Source organism: Patagioenas fasciata, chromosome 1 (assembly GCF_037038585.1).
Source record: "Patagioenas fasciata isolate bPatFas1 chromosome 1, bPatFas1.hap1, whole genome shotgun sequence".
NCBI lineage: Eukaryota > Metazoa > Chordata > Aves > Columbiformes > Columbidae > Patagioenas > Patagioenas fasciata.
This window is the reverse complement of record NC_092520.1, coordinates 16,066,230-16,088,095: the sequence shown is the minus strand read 5'-3', so window position 1 is coordinate 16,088,095 and position 21,866 is coordinate 16,066,230. Positions and strand designations below refer to the sequence as shown.

At 37.0% G+C, this 21,866-nt stretch overlaps 1 protein-coding gene across 1 annotated transcript; it reads left to right on the top strand.

Annotated features, from left to right (window-relative positions):
• Positions 1–2,598: 2,598 nt before the first annotated feature.
• ANGPTL5 (angiopoietin like 5) lies at positions 2,599–15,933 on the top strand. Its single transcript, XM_065859526.2, has 8 exons — positions 2,599–2,821; positions 4,552–4,699; positions 5,653–5,756; positions 6,304–6,397; positions 7,300–7,400; positions 12,195–12,315; positions 13,365–13,550; positions 14,758–15,933. The coding sequence occupies exons 1-8, from the start codon at positions 2,723–2,725 to the stop codon at positions 15,075–15,077; spliced, it is 1,173 nt and encodes a 390-aa protein (XP_065715598.1). The 5' UTR covers positions 2,599–2,722; the 3' UTR covers positions 15,078–15,933.
• Positions 15,934–21,866: the final 5,933 nt, after the last annotated feature.

Here is a 21,866-nt window from a genome sequence, read left to right as displayed (position 1 = left end):
AGACTGAATCAGAGCTGGGGAACAAGGGCAGAATTAGAGCCTGTGTCACACCTAGGACAAGTCAAGTTCATGGTCAATTCACAACGACAGAATTTGAGTTTCTTCAGACTTCCAGCGCAGCTTACAGCCTCACCTCAGATGCCTTCTGAAATTTAAAATGAAAAATAGTTTTCTTCCTTCCTTGGTTCTTTCATTCTTCTTTTCCCCCCTTTTTTTGTTTCTGTTTGTTTGATTGGTTTTGTGTGTGGTTTTGTTGTTTATGTGTTTTGGTTTGTTTGTTTGATTTACTTTTGTATAGCCCCCTTTAGGGTTACCTGGTGTTTCTCCTGCTGAGTAACCTCACACTGTGGGACGAGGACCATGTATTTCAGAACTGTGTGATTATTCTGGGACAGCAAGCAGCATGACTTCAAGTGGTTACAAAATGGAAGGGCCCACTCTGACAACTGCTTTGAAAGAAGTTTCATAAATTTTACTGTGGGCTAGAGACAGATATTCCAGTGACGCATGGAGATCAGCTCTTAAATCTGTGGGATAGATTCTGAGTTTATTTGAAATCTTATTTGAAGGCTGCTGCAGAAACACATTTTTCTTCTTGTTCCAGGGAGGATTAAGCTGCTAATGCCCTTTAGCTTTCCTCCAAATTTCAGCTTAACTATGTGGGTGACTGCACGGGAGAAGGAGCTCAGCCAAAGTTCCAATCATTTAAACCTTTCCTTTCTGAAATTTGTCTTCTCTTCCTATTTCTGTGCATACGAAGATAAATAAAAACTGTTCATTTCCCCTCTCCTCTGCCCTGCTGAGGCTGCATCTGGAGTAGTGTGTCCAGATGGGCTCCCCAGTTTAAGAAGGACAAGGAATTACTGGAGGGAGTCCTGCAGAGAGCTACAAAGATGATAAGGACCTGGAGCATCTTTATTATGAGGAGAGACTGAGAAAACTGGGTCTGTTCAGCCTGGAGAAGAGAAGCTGAGAGGGGATCTCATCAGTGTTTATAAACATCTCAAGGGTGGATGTCAAGAGGATGGGACCAGACTCCTTTCAGTGGTGCCCAATGATAGGATGAGGGGCAATGGGCACAGACTGAAGCACAGGAGGTTCCATCTGAATATGAGAAGCTTCTTGACTTAGAGGGTGCCAGAGCCCTGGAACAGGCTGCCCAGAGAGGCTGTGGAGTCACCTTCTCTGGAGACATTCAATCCTACCTGGACACATTCCTGTGTGATCTGCTCTGGTGAACCTGCTTTAGCAGGTGGGTTGGACTGGATGATCTCCAGAGGTCCCTTCCAACCCCAGCCATTCTGTGATTCTGTGATATGGGTAGCTATGAAAATTTTTTCATTTCTTACCTCTTTGAGACTGTACTATGGATCATGACCTGCACATTTTTAAGAGAGTATCAGCTAGTATGCTAGTTAAATATCCTGGAAAACCATTTAGAACAAATTAAAAACTTAATTTTGAGAGATGCTGAAGAACCCAAGTTGTTAAAAATTTCACAGGCAGTTGAGTGTGCCCCTCTCAAGAAGCAGACAGGTACAGGTGCCCTTTAGCTGTCATTTTGGAAAGAAAACATTGGATTAAAAACTGGATTAAAATCTGAATTTAAAATGGTATTAACACCCCTCTCCCTATAGGAAAAGTTATTTCCAGTATATTCAGTCTTCAGATGGGGATGAAAATGAACCACAGTATCAAGACAAATTTGGAATGTTGTCTGGATTTACCAGTATAAGGTGATGTTGAACGGTGTATTCAGACAGTGCTTTACACAGCCTGTCTCCCAGGGGTACATTAGAAGCCGAGGTTTCATTTACTCAGCCAGATCACAAATAATTTAAATTCTCTAATGTGCAAGAGGAGTTGAAAATTTGTTGGACCTTTATGAATTTTCCCAAATAAACTTTCCAAGTAATTTGCCTTTTTTGGTTAAAAAGTCAGATCCAGTTTTTAAGATACAAATATAGTGTATCAGAATGTGTGAAAACTGTAAGTGCCTGCAATATAGCTTTAATTTTCTGTGGACTACATGTAATCATCTACTTTTTCAGTAGTACTTTTTTGTACTATGTCATTTTTCAGGATAAAAATAATTGCATTCGAATGATTGTCCCACTCTCAACAGCTCTGCTCATAAGGGTGGGCTACCAGTGAGACCAAGAGAATGTTATTGTCCTCCTGCTAAACACTTTTCAATGTAACACAAAGTATTATTTTAAAGTAATATTTTTCAGTTTTCTATTTTGAATTTGTTTTTAAGACATACTCTAAGATGCCTCCACAGCCTGTTCTAGAGCACTACCACCACACCAATGTAAATGACTTCATTTTAATGATAAAAACCTTTGTAAAAAGATGAAAACATCGATTAATACTTATTTTTCTTTCAAGTAGCCCAGACTACTCAATACCAAATATATAGCACTGTTCAAAAATAGCATATAAGAAAATCTGTCACAGTGGTATCACAAAGAAAAAAGTGTTTGATGTGTTATGTAAGGGTGATAAGCACTAATTGCTCTCAGGATACAAGCGGTAGTATTTAAAATCTACTATGCAGTTGAAATGTGGTTTATTAAATCCAGGCATTAAAGGAGTGATGTGCTGGCTGCTCTTTGTGCTGTAGACATTCCCGAATAGTTAGCTCAGGACTTCATAGTGTACAATCCTTTCCACAGAAATTTGAAACCCATGAAAACATTTGCATTTCTTCAATTCAAAGATGAACTGCTTTGGGGTAACTTCATTGATTTGTCTTAATATTTTTTTGTTCAGCTGCGGAGAGACTATCCTAAGTAATGTCAAGCCTTGCTCATCTAAGGTAAGAGTTTCAATTACTTTGCTTAGATAGGATAATGGATGTAAGTGAAGGATTTCTCAGAAAAGTGAGATGTTTTTAAAATGTACATTGCTTTATTCAGGATAGATGTGAAAATACAGAAGAATCGGGTATTTTCAGATAGAGAGAAGGAGCTACATTGAAACTGGAGGAATTCAGTATATCAGAACATCTTTGTCTTCCTGTCCTTCATCAAGAGTCGGTTGTTAGATTATATTTTAAATCACATCTGCATGACTGTAAATGCAGAGTAACTGTTGTGTTTGGCAGAGTCACAGTTTTTGCTTGAATTGCCGAGGTCAGATTTAAGTGCCTGTTTCATGTTGGCTTTTGTTAACCATAAATATTGGTTAAAAATATTTGCTTGACAGTATTTAATTGAACATCTGGTGAGTAGCTGTGATAAAGCCCTGGAACAAACCATAGTTTGAAGTGATCCGTTTATAACTCTTGTAGAATTCTTCTTCATTTTGTGCTTATTTCAAAATTAAAAAAACCTCATATTATTTTAGTTCTCTAGCATTTATATCTAGACACAAAACGCAGTTACATTAATAATTCAGAAAGCTTTTTTTTTTTTTGTAAAATCTTCTTAACAGTTTTATGTAATTTTTACTTTCGCTTTTAAAAAGCAAATATCAGGAAAAAACCTGTTGAGTATTTTGCCAGTGTTTGTTGTGCCAATATCACAAAGAGAAACCTGAAGCAGGAAAGGAAAAAAAAAATTATTGAAGATATATTCAAGTCTAAAGAAGTTTTCTTTTTCATTAAAATCTTTATGTTTTCTAAGGGTCCTGTTTTCATTTGAAAATACAGTCTGTGAACATACTAGAATGCTTTGCTGAGATTATGGGATCAACAAACAAAGACCGAACTGAAAATACATTTCTTAGTCATTTTACAATGACACATAGTTCAGGAATTGCTTTTAGCATTTCTTTAAGTGATGAGTCAGAGGCATTCCTTTATTTTATGTCAAATAGCACCATGGAAGAACAAATATTAAATACAACAATATTATTGTAAAATAACATTAACAGGTTTAACTACTTTTACCAATGCTTTTATTGCTATTCTTGCAGGTAGTTGTATGCCTGTGAATACTATTCCTTATTTTTTCCTTTAAAGAGCATTTAAAATATATTTTTTAATGTTGGGTTTGTCTGCAAATCTGCTTGGGATTGCTTGTGTGCATAGATTAATAACTTGTGCAAGTATTTCCATGATCTGAGTCTAAGTAAATAGAGACTTTTTAAGAGAGTGTTTTTCTAGAGAGTGTTTTGCTAATAATATGTGGTAAATCCCAAAGCCTGCTCCTTTCCAGTGGAAATCCCTTTGTTAGCATGTGAGATGTCTGTTGGGTGTGGTGATTCCTAAAATGTGAGCTTCTTAAATGCGAGATTTGCAAGTTCTTGCCTCCAGTTCACAGTGCTCACAGGTAGAATACTTGACCAGAAACGTTGTTGCTGTTTTTTTAAATTTGTAGAGCTTATTGTTTACCTCTGAAACTCTTTATTTTGTGCAGTATGGCTAAGTAGAAGACACCTGAGAGGCCTTGACCTCAGCTCTGTCTTTTATAATTTGATAAAACTTTAAAACCCCAGGTTCTGAAGGAAGATCCATGGAGTAATCTACTTCATTTTGGCAGATGGAGCTATTTTATATTTGCTTTATGATACATTTATTTCCCCCTCCATTGTTTGGTACAACAGGGCACAAGGAATGTTGGAGCTGTGGAGAAGCCACTCAAGGCAGAAGAGAAAAATAAATCTGCAGATATTTCAAAACAAAAAGAACAATGCGTTGTACCGTGTGATGTTCAAGCTAAAATTTTACGAGGGGAAAAGCATTACATGTGCAGTATGTATTCATAAAGAATACTCTCAGCGACAAGCTATGCCATGCCATGCTATGCAATCCTCTGCTATGCTACGCTATGCTGTGCTCATTTATTTTTATATCTCCTTGAGCAAATGTGACAGCCTTTGATGCTCCTGCCCAGGCTGAGTCCTGTTCAGCTAATTTGGGGTGCTGTGTTTTTGGGGTGCAGCTGCTGTGACCAAGTTAAAGTATAATGATGCTTGTTTCTCTCATCATGGGTGAGAACAGGCAAATCCAGGCCTGGGTTACCCTCGGAATGTCGGTAGCTCTCTCCATTAGACAGGAAGAGTAGGGTGTCTGTTCATCATTTAAGCATCGTACTTATGTGTATGAGAGTTAGTTAAGTGAGAGGAAATGTGTGCTTCAACTCGCCCCTTATAGATATCTATACAGGACATTGTCTGTTCACTGCCTTGACAAACTACACAGCAAATGATGTAATCAGCCACAGAGAAATTTGTTAAAATTCTTGTCTTTCCATGTGTATTATTAATTACCTGACAAGTTTACTTTTTGCATTTTTAACATAAGGGCAAAAAAACAGGAGCATGAATAAGTAGCAGAGTGAATGGGAAAATGTAGGATGACCAGAAACATTATGTATTTTTCTTTTATCATTTACATTTGTATTTTTGTGGTATACATTAACTGCTTATCCAAGTTACTCAAGGATAAGATGAAATTCTTCTTCAATTTTTAAGAAGATCCATTTCTCCTTAAGATGTCTTCACTGCAACCAGTGAGGCTGAGGTTCTTAGCATCTTTGGATTTAAGCTATGGTCTCTGTACTACTTTAATTTAACTTTTAGGTAACCTGAGGTTAAACACCTTCATTATCCTCTTATATATATCATAAATAAACGTGTCATTATTCAGTCAAGAATATTTCTAGATTTACAATAACAAAGTGCATGAATATCTTTCTTTTAAAGGAAATTTGCAGAACTCTCTTGTTGAATATGCAAGAAGTACAAAAAAACTGGTAAGAAACATGATGGATGATCAACAGTCGTCCTTGGATTACCTTTCCAACCAGGTAATGTTTTCTTTATCGTTAAGATTTTTAGTATTATTTATCACTACAGATATTGTGTAATTGAGGAAAACAAAGCATTTTTATTGCCATTAAAACTGTAGCTCGGGTAAGATGTGAGTTTCATGTCTACAAGGAGTGATTAGCACCACCTGGTCCATAACTTGGTGGCCTGCATGGCAGTAGAGTGGGTGATGGGCCAACCCTCTGCATTGATTGCTACCTGCAGTGCTGTCATGTTTGTGTAGATGACATTTACGTGATCATGAACTCTGACAGTAGTTTACAAGCACTGTGCACTCACTCAGTATGGATAAAAAGCCTTAATCAAACTGAAAGACTTTTCCTGGAGCAACTGGAATCATGTCTAAAGATGATTTTGGATGCAAAAAGTAAAAAATTTGGCAAGTTCACCTAATGAAGGCATGAATCGCTAACCCATCACAAAAATTAACTTCAGATTATATTTATTAGGAATCAAAAAGAACAACTTTAGAATGTGAAATTCCTCAGAACAACCTATTTAAAGATCTTTTATTTGAATTTGCAGGTAAATGAGCTCATGAACAGAATACTTCTTTTGAATGCAGAAGTTTTGAGAAAGCATTTGGATCCAGTTTCTTACAAAGCAGTTCAATCTCATGGTAAGTATTTTTCACGTTTAGTCTTGACCTCTTCTCCTTTTTATCTTTGTATCTTGATGAAGAACTAATGAAAGCAAAAGCAAGCCATTATAATAATTACAGTATTTATTTTGTGTTGGTATGCACATGTAAACTCTGGAAAAGTTGTGAACTGTTTAAGAATGTCATCGTAAAAACTGCTTTAAATCATTTGCAACTGATGATTTTGGACATCTTGCTGATTTTTATGCAAAATACCAAGTATGATCATCAGTTTACAAGCAGTCAGATGTTGCTAAATGGGACTTCCTTTTGTAATGAAATAAAGTGTTCTCAACATTTGCAATACTGTTCTTCAAATGAGATTGAAGTCACTTGTGCACCAGAGAGTTAATCTTTGTAGTGCCCACCCCAGCTAAATGAAACATCACCTCTAAGCAGTCCTGCTGGCCAGAGAAACTGCTTGCTTGAGTATGGTTAATGCAGACCTGGCTTAACACTTAGAAGCAAATGGGTTTTTACGCATACATGATGATATAAATGCTCTTACAGGTATAAATACAAATATTTGCAGGACAAAGACATCCTTCCCCAGATAATATGTCTTTTTACTCAGTACCAGTGTTACCCAAATAAGACCCAGATAAATAATTTTCCGTGTCTGTACCATATCAGTTAAGAGTAGAAGGAACCTTCTCTATACAATGTAACTTATGCTTCTTTCTGAGCTTACTGGAGTTCAGGGAATTTGCATTTGTAAGGTAAATTCATGACAAAACATGATTTTAAAGTTTGCATGACAAGAAAATATGATATGAGATCATTCATACGTTACCAAGAAAAGTAATATTCTATGCTTAAGCTGTATTTAGTTTTTCTAATGTATTTTACTAACAAACTTCATCAAATACTTTATTCTCTAGGGTTGGATTGCACTCATATTAAAGATACCGTTGGTTCAGTTTCAAAAACTCCAACTGGTCTGTACATTATCCATCCAGAAGGATCAAATTATCCTTTTGAGGTAATAAATTTATCTCTCGGGGTAGTGACAATTTGCTTGAAAATATGCCCTTAGAATCTATTTAATAGATTTAAAATGTTTTCCTTGACAATTTCTCAAGAGATGAATAAGAAATGTATTAAATCACCCAACTGTGTCTACCATTACTATAATTTTGACAAGTTTCTCAGTTTCTACAAAGAAATTTAAGCTTTGTAATAAGATCCCATCATCAGTTTTTGCATAGAGTCAAAAATGTACCAAAGAGGAAAACCAAAGATACTTTCCAGCACCCCTTTTGGACATTGAGAAATGCCGTTCTTTTCTATTTTAGAGTTGGAAAACTGAGGAGCCAAGAGACTGATCTACTTGGCTCCTAAAACAGGACCTTTGGCTTTTTGAATTATTCTGCTGGATGATTGTATAGTGTTGCCTGCTCTTGAGAGGTGACTCTGCTGATGCCTATAGCTTAGACCATGCTGTTCTATAGACATCTAAATATAGGTGCAGATGTATATTAGTTTGAGGAGTAAGTGTTTAGTTCTTGCCTGAGCATCATTATAACTTAGTTTTGATGCAGAGAGGCATCTAGACTTTAGTATTTATATCCAGTTTGCAGGATATACATTCTTAAGAGGAGGAAATTCAGCATGAAGTGCAGCAGTCACTACCAGCTTGGAGTTGCTGTAATTGCTCAGAATTATAGTGCTTATCTAGGAGAAGAGAGTTTTGGGTTAATTTCCTCAGGCTCAGGACATTGCAATCCATGCATAAACAAAATACTTTGTTTTGTCTGTTTATTTCCTTTCAGGCTGTTCTACTTAGGAAAGTCCTTATGCATAGTGGAAAGACAGATATGACACTCTCAAACCTTTAATTTTGCAGCACATGCTGGGTCTTTAGTTTTTAGAGAAAAAATGTGGAGTTTAAGCCAGCTAATAAATAGCAAAATTTAATATCTAACTGTATAGTCTTCCTTTATATATAACAAGGGACGAATCCTTTATCTCTAGCCAATTGGAACCCTACGAAATGTTACAAATAAAAGACCTCAAACTGATTATGAAAAGGCTTCAGAAGTACTCTGAGATCTCAAAAAAAAATGGACTTGGTTCCACAGACCCCTGATAGAAAACTTTATCATTCTGTGAGCTCCTGGAAAAGATCTGTAACTCATCAGCAAGTTCCTTCCAGGTAAACAAAAGGTAAAGACAGGCAGAAGTGTTCACAGAACAACCGTATTTATAGTATGAAGAAAACGCTGCCTGCCTCACCCCCAGCTGAACCATAGCACAAAATGCATCTGGTTAAGAACTTCTTCTGGATTGAGGGGGATTATGTTGAGGAAATATTCATACCTCACCCAAATTACTTTTCCTGAGAGATGATATGACTAATCTGTGTGAGAAAAGTGACTTCTCAGGTCACTTACAGCTTTTGGCAAATAAATATGAAATTATAAAACTCCTTTTAGTTCAAAAGTACTTTTTGGTACTTTTCCACATTTAAAGATATTGCCAGAATCTGCAAATCAGATATGAGTGGAAAGGTTCCTTAAGGAGAATGAGAAACAAAAGGAAAAATCATCATAATTTGATTAAAAACACAAGGTAACAATAAATAATGAGAAGAAACATCTGCACTCATGAAATGAGTGTCTAATTTCTTGTCTGGTAGATGTTACACAGAACTGAAAAGATAGTGCCAAAATGTTATCAGAGAAAAATATCTAAAATATGTGTTCCATAATTAATGCTGTTTTAAGGAAAACTGTTTAATGCAAATTCTTCCATGTGTTGAAACATAAAAAGGGTACAAGAGGAATGATAGATGGATAAAAATATCAAGATACTAAATCATAAACAAGAATTGTAATGCATTTTAAGGGGCCAATAGCCAAGAGTTCTGGAAGTTCTGAAGACCAGAAAAATATGAAAAATACAAAGAGGCAGAAAACCATAGTAAGAAAGTGAAAACCAGAAAACAAAGCCAGCATGAAACAATTTATTTCAGTAAGGATCTTTTCAGCAATAAGCTGCACTTTAAATGTAACTGAATCTAAAGCAAAATTTCTTTATAATCATTTACATAAAGATATAAGTGAAGAAAACCATTTGACAACTTGATTTTGTTCTTATGTTTTCATGTTTGAAACCTCATGTTTTCAAAAGTGAGTATTGATTTTTGATGCCTAACTGGGGCTAATTGAAACCTGAATTCTGGGACCTCTAAGAATAGCCATTTCCAGTGCCAGTGGCAGGTTCTCCTCCTCTCAGAAAATCAGTCCCAAATGGGTTTTTGTCTGAGTATTCAAACATAAAGCAATTAAAACCACTTTTGCTTTCAGAAAATTGAATTCTGATCACTTTCTGATACTCTCTGATTAGTAAATTTAGATCAATGATATTTCTAAACTGGGTCAGACAAACTAAACAGCTGTTTGGAATATACCTCTTACACACATTAGAGATGGAATAAATATTCAGTAGAAGCATCCTCCTGCTCATTTAATTTAAATTGTACCTGGCACAGTAATGCCCCTCATCCCTTGTACAACATGAGACATAGAACAAGCTGGAAAGAAGATTAACTATTATAACACTTTGAGAAAGAAAATAGCATAATTTCCTGCATATAAAGCATTAAAGAAACTACACAGCAATGACTTTTTGTGTATCTACCGCATATTCTTAGCTGGCATAAGTTTTGGTGCCATATCTAAATAATTGGCTGATGAGCTTTCCTGTAGAGCCAAATCTGCTCCTTCTGAGAACTATCAACACTCCCACTGATTTACATTGGACTGAAGATTGCTGTTGTGACCAAGTGGGCTCCTCTTCGTGTTTCTGAGTCAGAGCGAGAGGAGCAGCCAAGCACGCAATCATCTTCTCAAGACAGTGGATGAGGCAATGAGATTATTTTTAATGAGTTTTATGTCTTTGCATCTAAATATTAATTTTGGAATCTTCTGTATTTCTTTTTATTCCAGTTCCGCCCTCCTTGGGTGACTGAAATAAGCATGTGGTTCTACAGGGAATAAAGCCCATAATTTTCTTTTGTGCACATGACCATTACTATAATTCATTCATTATTTGTGTTGCAAGGGTCGCCAAACGCATCCAATGACCGTGACTTACTTGAGAATCCGAGATTCCCCAGGTTATATTAGATCACATTGCAACTCTGTACTGTTGCTTTCCTGTCTTTCCTAGAGAAGATGTTGTCAAGTCACAGAGGTTCTGAATGTGATGTTGATGTGTTCCTGCCAAGGAACAAGTCTTCGGTTTTCTGGAAAATCTCTGGGTGGTACAGGCAGTGGGAGTGCAACACATAAAGCATAGACCACCACCATTTTTTGAGGGTTAAACTGACTTCCACCTAAACTCTACTTTTAGCAACTGGCTAAGACTGCACATGTCTCTTTTCTGAAACATATTGCATTGTGCTCATTCCCTGTAACATAAACAAAAACCATCTACTTTACTCCATCACCTGTGCATCTGCTTACTGTTATTATTTGGTGACAGGCAATAATTATGTTCTGAACTTACTTTTGTTATCACAAATAGCTTAATGGCTACACAGCGATAAGCATGTTCCAGGTTAATTCTCCTGATATCATTGGGAGACGCTTACAAATGAGCCTGATCTTGAACACTAATTAAGCATAGCATCCCCCAGAACTACTTTGAACAGCCTAGGTAGTGCAGTGTCTAAATGTCCAATGTGCATTAGGATGCCCAGGCTTTCTAATCCCCATTAGAGCTGGTCAAGCACTGGCACTGGGACGTACCTGAAAAATCCCCAGAGTCACCTGGATACATTCCAGCTGACTTTAGGCGTTTATCTGAAATCCCTGGAGAGCAGCCAAAGGTTTAGGGGCTCTTTCGTAGATAAGAAGGTGACTGACACCTGCAGAGGGTGATTTAGATCTTGGTTTTGCAGAGCCACACTACGAACACACATTTCTCTGTATAAGGGGGATTACAGGGGAGACAAGGGCAATAAGATGCCCAACTTCGGGAACTCAATTACACATCTAAAATTAAATGGGCTGAGGAGAAAATCTGCCACATAATGTGATACTCCATAGCAGAGGGCAGCTGGACCACTGCCATTTGACGTGCTGTTGGGCACCAAATTTAGCGAAGACTCACAAAGACTCAGAAATCTGAGAGCTGATCTCGTGTATTCAGTGGCATTGCTCAGTTGCAGGCTGTTAAATGTTCACATTGGGACTTTCCTGGATTGGGGCCCTTTATGTGGAATTTTTTGCTGCTCCAGCATAAATTATGATATACTGGCTTATTGTTATTTCTTTTTCCATTCCCTCACTGTTATGGGCATTTCTCAGGCATCACACAGCATTTCTGGGGGTAGAAGGTATGATGGTGAGGGAGAACACATAAGAAGCTGTGTCTGTTTTGCTTTGCTGAAATAAAGGTATATTCCATGTTAGTGCCTGTATCTGTAATATTTTGCATGATTAATACATGACATTGCATGTTGCTTCCACTTCATGCTGTTATTGATACACAGTAACATTTATCAAAGCTTATTTATTATATATGATATGAGCAGACATTTGCACACAACACTTTCTACTGCTTGAGGAAATACCCTAATCAAGCAGTCCAGCAAGAACATATAAGAAGATACTGCAGCTTCATTTTTTATTTTCTTTGAGGTTTTTGTTAAGATATTTGAAAGTTATGTCACTTGGCAAAACTCTGAATAATCCACCTTATTTAATTGAAGTGTTTTCTTCATAACAGCTGCTTCAAGAAATGTTAATCGTATCTATGTCTATTTTAGGTTTTGTGCGACATGGATTTTCAAGGAGGTGGATGGACTGTGATTCAGAAAAGAACTGATGGAATCATTCCATTTCAAAGACCATGGTCTGAGTATCTGGATGGATTTGGTGACCTTTCTGGTATTAATTTCAAATACTCTAAAGTGCTTGGACCCAACATTTCTGCTGTCTTTATGTGAGCTACTTTCCACTAAATTGTGTGGGATTTTTAGTTTTATAGAGAGTAAAGTTCTTGTTTCTTAAAGGTCTTATTTATACTTAGGAGGTTTTTGATAAAATCTAATGTGTGATCTTCTCGATAACAACTATCACCCTACTAGAGTCTCTAGCCATTGCCCATCCTCAGTCTCACAAGAGGTGTTTCAAATGTTGCAGTCTTATTCATTGCATTTCCCTCCTTTTTTTTTTTTTTCTTCCCCCCTAGCCCCCCAGATTTAAAAAAAAAAGCCTTAATCGCTGTTAATCACATTTGCAAAATATTTCCTTAAAGTAGAGAAAAATCAGTAGTATTTTACCATAGGGAATGCAAACTAGGAAGAGAATGGAAATATTTCAGTAGCTAATACCAGCACACCTGTGATGTTACTTTTTTGCTGCCACCTTTCATCCAGCAAGTGTAAAACCAGTTGCTTTTCCAGGAGTTTATCTGAGATTGCAACGAAAGCACACAACTCTTCAAGTACACAAAAAAGCACAGCTCATATGGGGCAACCTTCCACGGAATAAAAGAGTGATTTACAGAGGCAGCACATCTTGAGAACAGGGTTCGAGTTTTGTTGCATTTCATACAATGCTAACATCTGTCCTTTCTCAGTATTGCCCTTGGGAATGCTACTGAATTCTGCTTAATCAAGTGGATCTTCAGCACATCCCGTTTTTGTGGTCTTCCGAGGTATATGGAACGCTTGAAAGTTTTCATGTGGACATTTTTCCATGTGAAAGAGAAAACAGATGATGCACACATAGGAATTCTTTCCACGGTTTTCCCAATGAAGTAGGAAGATTACTTTGTACCTTCATTAGTCCTTCAAGGGAATATAAACTTATCAGACAATTTTTATTACATTTGGTTCAGGAAGGAAAGTAGAAAAACTAGAAGAATCCATTTTTTTCTTTTACACTTTCCATTTCTATGAGTTTATTGACTATATATTATATTTGTGTTTTAGGGGAATTTTGGCTTGGACTGAGGAAGATTTTTCACATAGTAAATCAAAAAGCCACTAGTTTCAGTCTTTATGTGGATTTGGAATCAGAAAATGACAAGCATGCCTATGCATCATACAATGGATTTTGGATAGAGGATGAAGCATGTTCTTTTAAGATCCATTTGGGGCGTTATTCAGGAAATGCTGGTAAGAACTTCCTTCTTTAAAGTATTTGAAGAAAGCTACTACCTTTCTTAATGTGAAAAAAAAGCATTCAAAAGATCAATACTTAGTTAAGATAACTTTGAAAATATTTATTTGTTTTTCTCTATTGATGCATTATGAACAAAGATAAATGGTTAATGATGTAGTGATTGGTTATACCAACATCAATCTTTGGGTAATAAGAAAACATTTTATTCTATTGTTTCAGGGTCATCAATGAAATAATAATTGCATAAATACTCCTTTAATAAAGGAAAACAAGTATGGAAAGGAAAGGAACTTTAATGAGTTCAAGTCCATGGAATATATATATAAAATACATAAGGGATTTTGTGTGTGTTTGTGTATATCTATCTAATGATTCAATTCTTTAGATTTCCATTATCTCATCCCAAATTTGCTGATATTAGTGGAATTCTTCCTGATGTTGTTGTTTGCTTAGTTCAGAAGTGCCCAGACAGTGGTGTACAAAGGATAGAGAAAGAAATAACTAGTACAAATTAGGCCTACAGTGTACAACAGTTACTGGCTGATATAGATACAGATTATTTTACAATTCCAGACCTGCCTTAATACCATGCTATACAAAGTGTGTAAAGATTTGTGTTAAGTATTACACCATGTCTTACTTCTTTTTTTTTTTTTTTCCCCTCATATTTACTAATATGCAAGAATGTTCCGTATTGCCAACGTAACCGATATTCTGTAAATGTGTTGGTGTTTTACTCTACCTGTAATTGTAAGATATGTTATTTCTCTAGTAAGACACCAGAACCAGTAATCACTGACCTCTGTGTTTTCACAATTCAGTTTTATGTCATGACTCACTCTGGAGCTTTGGGCACATCACTGGAAAACAACTCTTTTAATTTCTTTTATATTTTCTTCCCCTGTCTTTGATGACAGAAGCCTTAACCTTCATAGCTGGTGTGTGTCAATAAAAGCAACAACATAAAGACGTTTTGTTGAATTTCAACATCTTCCGTACTTATCAGTATTATGTACATTTTCTTTCCTATTTGTTTAACACATTGCCAGCTCATCATTTGGTGCCCATCAGCCACATCTGAAGAAATCTATTTCTCTAATGAATTCAGAGGAAAATTTTGTGAGGTATGCACCAAGTAATAAATGTTATGTTTCTCCATAACAAACTCTTTTATCTTTCTGTTTTATCTGTTGTACTTAGGTGATGCATTTAGAGGATATAGAAAAGAAGATAACCAGAATTCAATGCCTTTCAGCACTTTTGATGTTGATAATGACGGCTGCAGGCCAAAGTGCACTATTAAAGACCAGCCTGTGAAGAGCTGCAGTAACTTCAGTGATAACACTGGGTGGTGGTTCAACCAGTGTGGCCTCGCGAATCTTAATGGTGTTCATCGCTACACAGGTAGATTTCTTGCAACTGGGATTCACTGGGATACGTGGACAGCGAACAATAAACCAGTCAAAATTAAATCAGTTTCAATGAAAATTCGGAGAACCTATACTCCATATTTCCATTAAGCTATGAAAATAGAAATATATCTCTTTTTGCAATTATGTGGGATAATTGCATCATAAATACCTTTCATTTTCATACGACCAGTTCAGTCTTAGAACTTTATTAGATATTTCCATAATACAGTTACATTTTTATTATGAAATGTCAGCATTTGTAGTGTTCCTGCTTGAGTAACAAGGTCCTAAGAAGAACGGGGTTTTCAGAAAACGGATGAAGCTTAGTGTTTGTCACCTTTTATTCAACTGTGTCTTATGCAATCTCAGAACCAGGGGAAAAATTATAAAAAGGAATTTAATGCTGACTTTTGAATGTGTTCTTTCTATGCTCTCTGCATATCTGAATTGCCAAGAAATTTCACCAAATTTTCTTTAAAAAAGCCATAGACCTGCCATTTCCACCATTATGTTTTGGAAAAGTATCTTTTCTTCACCTTAGGTTAATTTTCCAGAATCAGCTCTTCTCTCTACATTCCTTATCAGGCAAGATAACACTGACTTATTTCAAGACGTCCAAGGTTCTGAATACTCTCAGGGCCTGATTTTTATACAAGTAAGGTAGATACTGACATGCAAAAACTGTGGTCTGTTTTGTATTAAATTTTTACACTCAATGTGTTTCACAATCAGATTTTTACTCTACCATTGTCTGTTTCACAACTGCTACAAACGAATATTTTTTTTCAAAGAAAATTATAACATTTCATGGAATGTTTCGGGTCTTAATTTTTAGGTATAAGGGCCTGATCTTATGTTTTTCATTCTTACTGGCATTCACTTTGTGAACGGTCATGTGGTAATGAATAAAACCAAACCGAGTTGTATAAATACATTTTAAATTATGTTGTGTGTATTGTTTGAATTTCTGTCAGTAACAATAGAATAATATCAATAAAAATGTGAATATTGTCAGTACAGCAGTGTTTCTGGAACCTGGCATCTATTCTGTAGCAACTAGGCATGGTATTTCTCACCTCTGCTTCAGTTTCAGTAGATCAGCTCTGTAGTGACACGTAGAATGAAATCAGTTAATAACTCTATGGGTTTCCTCTTTGCTCTCTCACACTTTGACCAAGCATTAACAGAGTGAGCAGAAACCACCACCAGTTCAGAGCCACCATGTTTTAGAGCTTCTTTCCAAAGATGTATGTAGCTATAGGAGGAAATGAAGCTTCTGATAGGGTATGTATACTGTTACAAGGTGAAGGCAGAGAATCCTTTCCTCTTCTATGCTTGACTAGTCCTTTCATTACTGGAGGTAAAAACTTGCTAAACACAGAAGTTTCCTCTCTGCTAAGGAGCTATCACAGGCCCTGTAGAAGGACTAAGAGAAAGGGGGTTGTCCACGCTCTGGGGGAGACAGAATTCTCTGGGCGCAGGGGGATTTTGTTGTCAGACCCTGTAGTCTTTGGAATTAGAGCTGGAGAACACCATCTTTAGCCCCCTTTCTCACTCCAGACTTATTAGGCACATAATCCCTTCCTAACAGCAACATGGACCCAGCAGACCAATAAAGGCAGACACTAAAATGAAAGATCTTCCACAGTAAGATTAACAAGCATTAGAGCAGTATGTGATTGTTTAAAGAGTATTAATTCTGGCTGCAAGCCTGGATGTTGTCACTGTTTTATGGCTATTATGTCAGAAAGAGTCCCCAGGCTGCAGTACAACAATCCTGGTGGCTAAACCTCACAGAAATTTAATGGCTTTGATGAAAACCTCAAACTTCAACAGTGGAACCTCTACTCTACAGCCAGGTCCAAGCCTGTGAGCAGAAACTAAGAGTCTAAGTGGGGAATCTGGGTGCTGAGTGTGGAGCCAGAGTCCACTGACACCCTGAGACTCCTTCTGGCTTTATTAGAATACCTGCTTAAAAGTGAAAGTGGAAAATGAAGATTGTAGATCTGGGCTGGCAGACATTACCACATTTAATGACGAAGTTTAACATCTCCTTTATCAGCGTTGGTTAGATTACCTGGCAGTAAAAAGTCACAGAGGAGATGGGCCTGAAAATATAACTGAAGCTTGAAGGATCATTCTTATACATGGACACTGCATCTTAAGGTCAAGTCAAATTGTAAACCTATACAAAAAATGAGTTGAATTCTGCATATCAGTACTGGGAGGCATTTGAATATTTACTGTTTCTCTGAAGATAAAAACATTTCCAAGACTACTTTCAGAGGCTACTTCGAATGCAATACATATACTTTAATACCATTAAGTACTGCTCTGCTAGCAAGGCCACAGGTAGACACTGTGTTCTCTGTGGCTTAGAGTTCCTTCCCTTTGCACATAAAATGAATCCATTTTGCCCCAGGCTTGACTTGTATCTTAGTTGTGCTGTGAGAGCTGGGCCTGCAGTGTAAACTGCAAACAGGGTGAAATCCAAAGTGCAAATACGAGACAGGTTTTAACTGCTTTAAATCATTCAGGTCTGAGTTTTCAACACAGTGTTCTTAAGCAAAAGATGGTCAATACTTTATTCCTTTTTTCAGATTAGAAACTACATATGAAAATAGAGATTGTTATGAATTTCTCCTCTTGTATTTGCCATGTTATCTACTAGTCATAATCACACTTAGTGCTTCTGTGGCAGCAAACAAGTAATTACAGAATAATTAATATAATTTAATGATTTTATTTCCTTTCATTGAGTCTAGCAGCTGAGATTATAAGTTTTCTATGAAAAGCTTTTGAGCATGGGAATCTCATAGCTTTATAGTAATTTGAATGTTCTGAAATGTGAGTATTGGCATAGTCTGTTTTAAAATTTAGTGTCTGCTTAGAAAAGCAGAGTGCTAGAGCTTAGTTGGCAACTTGCCTGGTGCAAATCTGAAATGCAGCAATGACAACAGAACATTTTCTGTGTGATAGATGGCTACTGCCTTTAAAGGTTCATTCCATTTCCTTTATAAGAATAAAACAACTGTGAAAACAAATAATTTTTGAGTTAAACAGAGGATTTACAAGGATATTAAACTGATTCCAGGAGCCTACATTCCATATTTACAGCTGATGGTTCCCAACCACCATATATAAGATTTTTGTGGCCATATATTTAGGACTGGTAATCAACTGGTTATTGCCCAAACAGTCTTGTTTCAACTAAATAAAAAGGAACATGTAGGATGTAGCATATTAAGAAAAGCTGCTTGAGTGTTCCAAATAAAAAGTAGCTTGGTTAAACTACACTTAATATCTATTCCAGGAATGATGCTCCAGACTATGAGAAGTTGTCTTTAAAGGACGTGTAATCTCTGATTCTATGATACTGCACTTCTTTTGTTTTCTTTTTCCAAGAGTATGTATTCAATTTGTAAATCTCAGTTTGGTGAACTCAAATTGTTTTACCCAGTTTATGACGCTGCAGTAATATAAATAAATGACAACATGATTTCCACAGCCTGAGTACTACTGACGTGGCAGTGCAGCATTCAGTGTATTAGACATCTGGAAATAACAAAACAGTACAACTAAAGGCATTTTACTTTCCACTTGGAAAATCCTTAATTGGGCAGTAGAAGATTCTCTGAACTACTTAGATTATTATTTTTTTTTTAATTTTTTTTCTTACAGTAAATGCTGGCACATATTTAAAGCTTTATAATCAGTCATGTTTCATGAACTTGAAAAAAACCCATTTTTCTTTTATTACTGGTCTCTGTTCTGGAACATATTTCTGAAAAGTTTCTCCAACACTGCATTGTATGGATGCTTCACTACAAAATACATGGTATGTTTATGTGCATCGTGCAGTACTCCAAGATGCAAGTAGACAACTTTGATGCATAGCTTGACTCTAAATTCCCGTTGGTTGCATGCAACAGTTTCTGTAAGTCTTTCAAATTATTTAAGGATCACTAATGTAATGCACAATAACATTCACTTATTTAAACTACCATCTCAAGAACTCTTGCTTGAAATCTATTGTGTTGGATGTTTGGCATATGTTGCCCAGAAATTCTGATGCAGGCCTCTGGTGGGTTAAAGCAGAGGGCACTACTCCACTGCCAATGCATGATGTGATAATAAAGTACAAAGCTACATGAAGAAGTTTCTGAGACTTAATATCTGCTTTTCCCTCCTCCCTGTCTGATACATAAAAGATAGAATACTGAACTACTAAATGCAGTAACATGGTAAAGCTCCCTTTAGCCTCACCCTAATCTCTGCAGATTCCCATGAACAAAACCTGAGGTGGTTTCAGCAGAAATATCAGCTCTTTGGGATGCAGAGCTCAACATGAACTCAACCTTGTAGCAAGCAAGGAAGGAAGAATGAAGGGTGAGATGAGACTGGGCCTATAGTTTAACTTGTGCATGACTCTGTTTCGAGGACAAGAAAGAACAAGTAATGGCAGATAATTAAAATCCAAGATCTCACTGCCGCTTGCTTTGAATGTCCAAACCAATTATTCTTTTTATGAAGGCTGTAACTATCAGTCACATGTAGTTCATCATGTAAATTGCCACAGCTTCATCTGGAAACTCCGCTGAGTAACTGCTCTATGTAGAGCTGGTTAGTTTCCCAGCTTAACTGAAAGTATACAAACTGAGCCATAGGTAGTCTGATAAGCTTGGGCTCTCATTCTGTCTGATCAAGGTTGCTGGATGATCCAGTAAAACAGAGACAGTCCTGAATCATCCTAATCTTCACAGCAAATTGTGATCCTGTTTTGTACAAGTCATCCAGAAATAGCAGTGCCAACAGGTACTGTCTTTTATCAATCTCCACCTTTAACAGAACCCAAGAAGGTACTAGAAGCTCATTGTGACTCCTGTGGTCAGACAAGCCCTGTGGTTCATATAAAGCCAGTGTAAAGAGCTGATGTCCTTTAAAAGATTTGCGTGTGTGCACACATGGTGCTACATATATTTTGATGCTTTAACACATATTTTCTGTGAACCTTCACTATAGCTCTTATTCTCTCTCATCTGTTCTAGCTGTTCCAGTTAAATTTTGTCATGGTGCATGTAAAGAACATAGAGACAGAGGTATTCGGTATATGGAGTTATAAAATGAGGTAAAGTTCATAGAATCATAGATGACCTCCAGAGCTCATCTAATCCAGCTCCCTGCTAATGGCACATTTGATCAGATCTATTTGAGTCTTGAACATCTCTAAATATAAAGATCCCACAATATCTCTGGGCAATATGCTCCAATATTTCACCACTCTCATGGCAATTGTTTTTTTCTTCTAAAACCTGAGTGGAATTTCCCATCTTCTGTCTTGTGTTTGGTACCTGTTGTCCTATACTGACTGACTTTTTGTGTATGTCCGAAGCAGGTTATGTGACCCCTAACTCTCCCTTCCTCTACTGTGGGTCCTGCTCCACTCCCAGACTGTGCTAGTAGTAATCCTTAGTCATTATAAACCCCTTTCTTCTTGCCCTTCACCTCCTCCACTAGTTTCACCTCTGGCTGAGCTTTGGCTTTCCAAACTCTACTCTGATGGGCATGAAAATTCTCTGTGTTTCTCTCAAACAGCCTGTTGCTGTTTCCACCTTTGGAGTCCTTCTTTATGTCTCAGCTCACTCAGGAGCTCCATGTTCATCCATGCTGGCTTTCTGCCGTGCTCCGCTTCCCGCTCTTTGGAATGGATCAGCACAGGTATCCATTTGGGGGTATTTATCTGGATTTTAAAGCTCTCCAATGATGATATTTCTTATTGTATGGGGTTTTTTATAGCAATTATTACAACAGAGCAGGGATCATGGCCCAAGGGCATTACTACATTTCAACTACAAGGACTCTACTTTTCTAAGAATTGACTACTCCCATTTTGGAGAAAAATGTGGCTTTGTGTAGTATATACTAAGTCTTTAATTAAAAAGCCACCCAAGTTCATTGCAGTGCAATTATTTGTTACAAAAGTGGTGACATCATCCTGGTTACAGAACCTCAGACCAACAGCAAACAATAACATCATTCTTCTTTGTAAAGTCAAGTTTCTACAACGTCTCCAATGCATAGGGAAACACACACGAGCTCTTCCTGTTACAATGGTAAACTGAATGACTTTGCCAGGAATGAAACAGCAGGATAGGATTGTTCTCTTCAAATTTAAAATTAAAAAATCCGTGGAAGTTCTTCACATAATTTTATTTTTCCCTACTTCCAAAGTTGAAAGGCAACCGAAAAGTAATATGGCAATGGCAAAAAACCCCAAGCCTTTAGCATACAAAACATCCACTCTCTAGAAGTTAGGTTCTTCAAGTAAGTACTAAAATTGCAGTGTGTTTTGTTTTTTTTTTTTTCTCAGAATCTCTGCCTAGACTGGGAACTTAAGGTAGGATTCAGTGTCCAGAGTGCAGGCCCAGATGCACCTGAAATTCAACTGCGTAGTCCTCAGCAATGAGAATGATAGAGTTGTTTGGGTACTGTTTCAACTTCTGATAAAATCAATTGAAAGAGATCACAGAATTATGGAATCACTAAGGTTGGAAGGGAACTCTCAAGATCACGTAGAGCAGGTTATCCAGGACCCGTCCTGCTGCACTCTGAATATCTCCACAGATGAAGAGTCCACCTCTCTGGGCAACCTACTCCACTGTTGAACCACCATCACAGTAGATCCAGGTCAGGAAGTTCCTAAACATCAAACTTGTGAAAGATGGGAAGGTATAAAGAAGAAATCACTCTTTATCTGCTCTCATCTCTGATTCCTGGAGCATCTAAAACATCCACTGCTGGCCAAGTCAGAGGTGTGGTATCAACCTGGGTATGAGCTGTGCATGGGCTCTGGTGCTCAGTCCAGAAAACTGATGGATTTTCTATCTTGCAGCAGGG

Coding starts and splice junctions, on each gene's coding strand:
- ANGPTL5 (XM_065859526.2), top strand. CDS start 2,723: ATGAACTGCTTTGGGGTAACTTCATTGATTTGTCTTAATATTTTTTTG. Junction 7,401..12,194: donor GATCAAATTATCCTTTTGAG/GTAATAAATTTA, acceptor TGTCTATTTTAG/GTTTTGTGCGACATGGATTT. Junction 13,551..14,757: donor GCGTTATTCAGGAAATGCTG/GTAAGAACTTCC, acceptor TGTTGTACTTAG/GTGATGCATTTAGAGGATAT.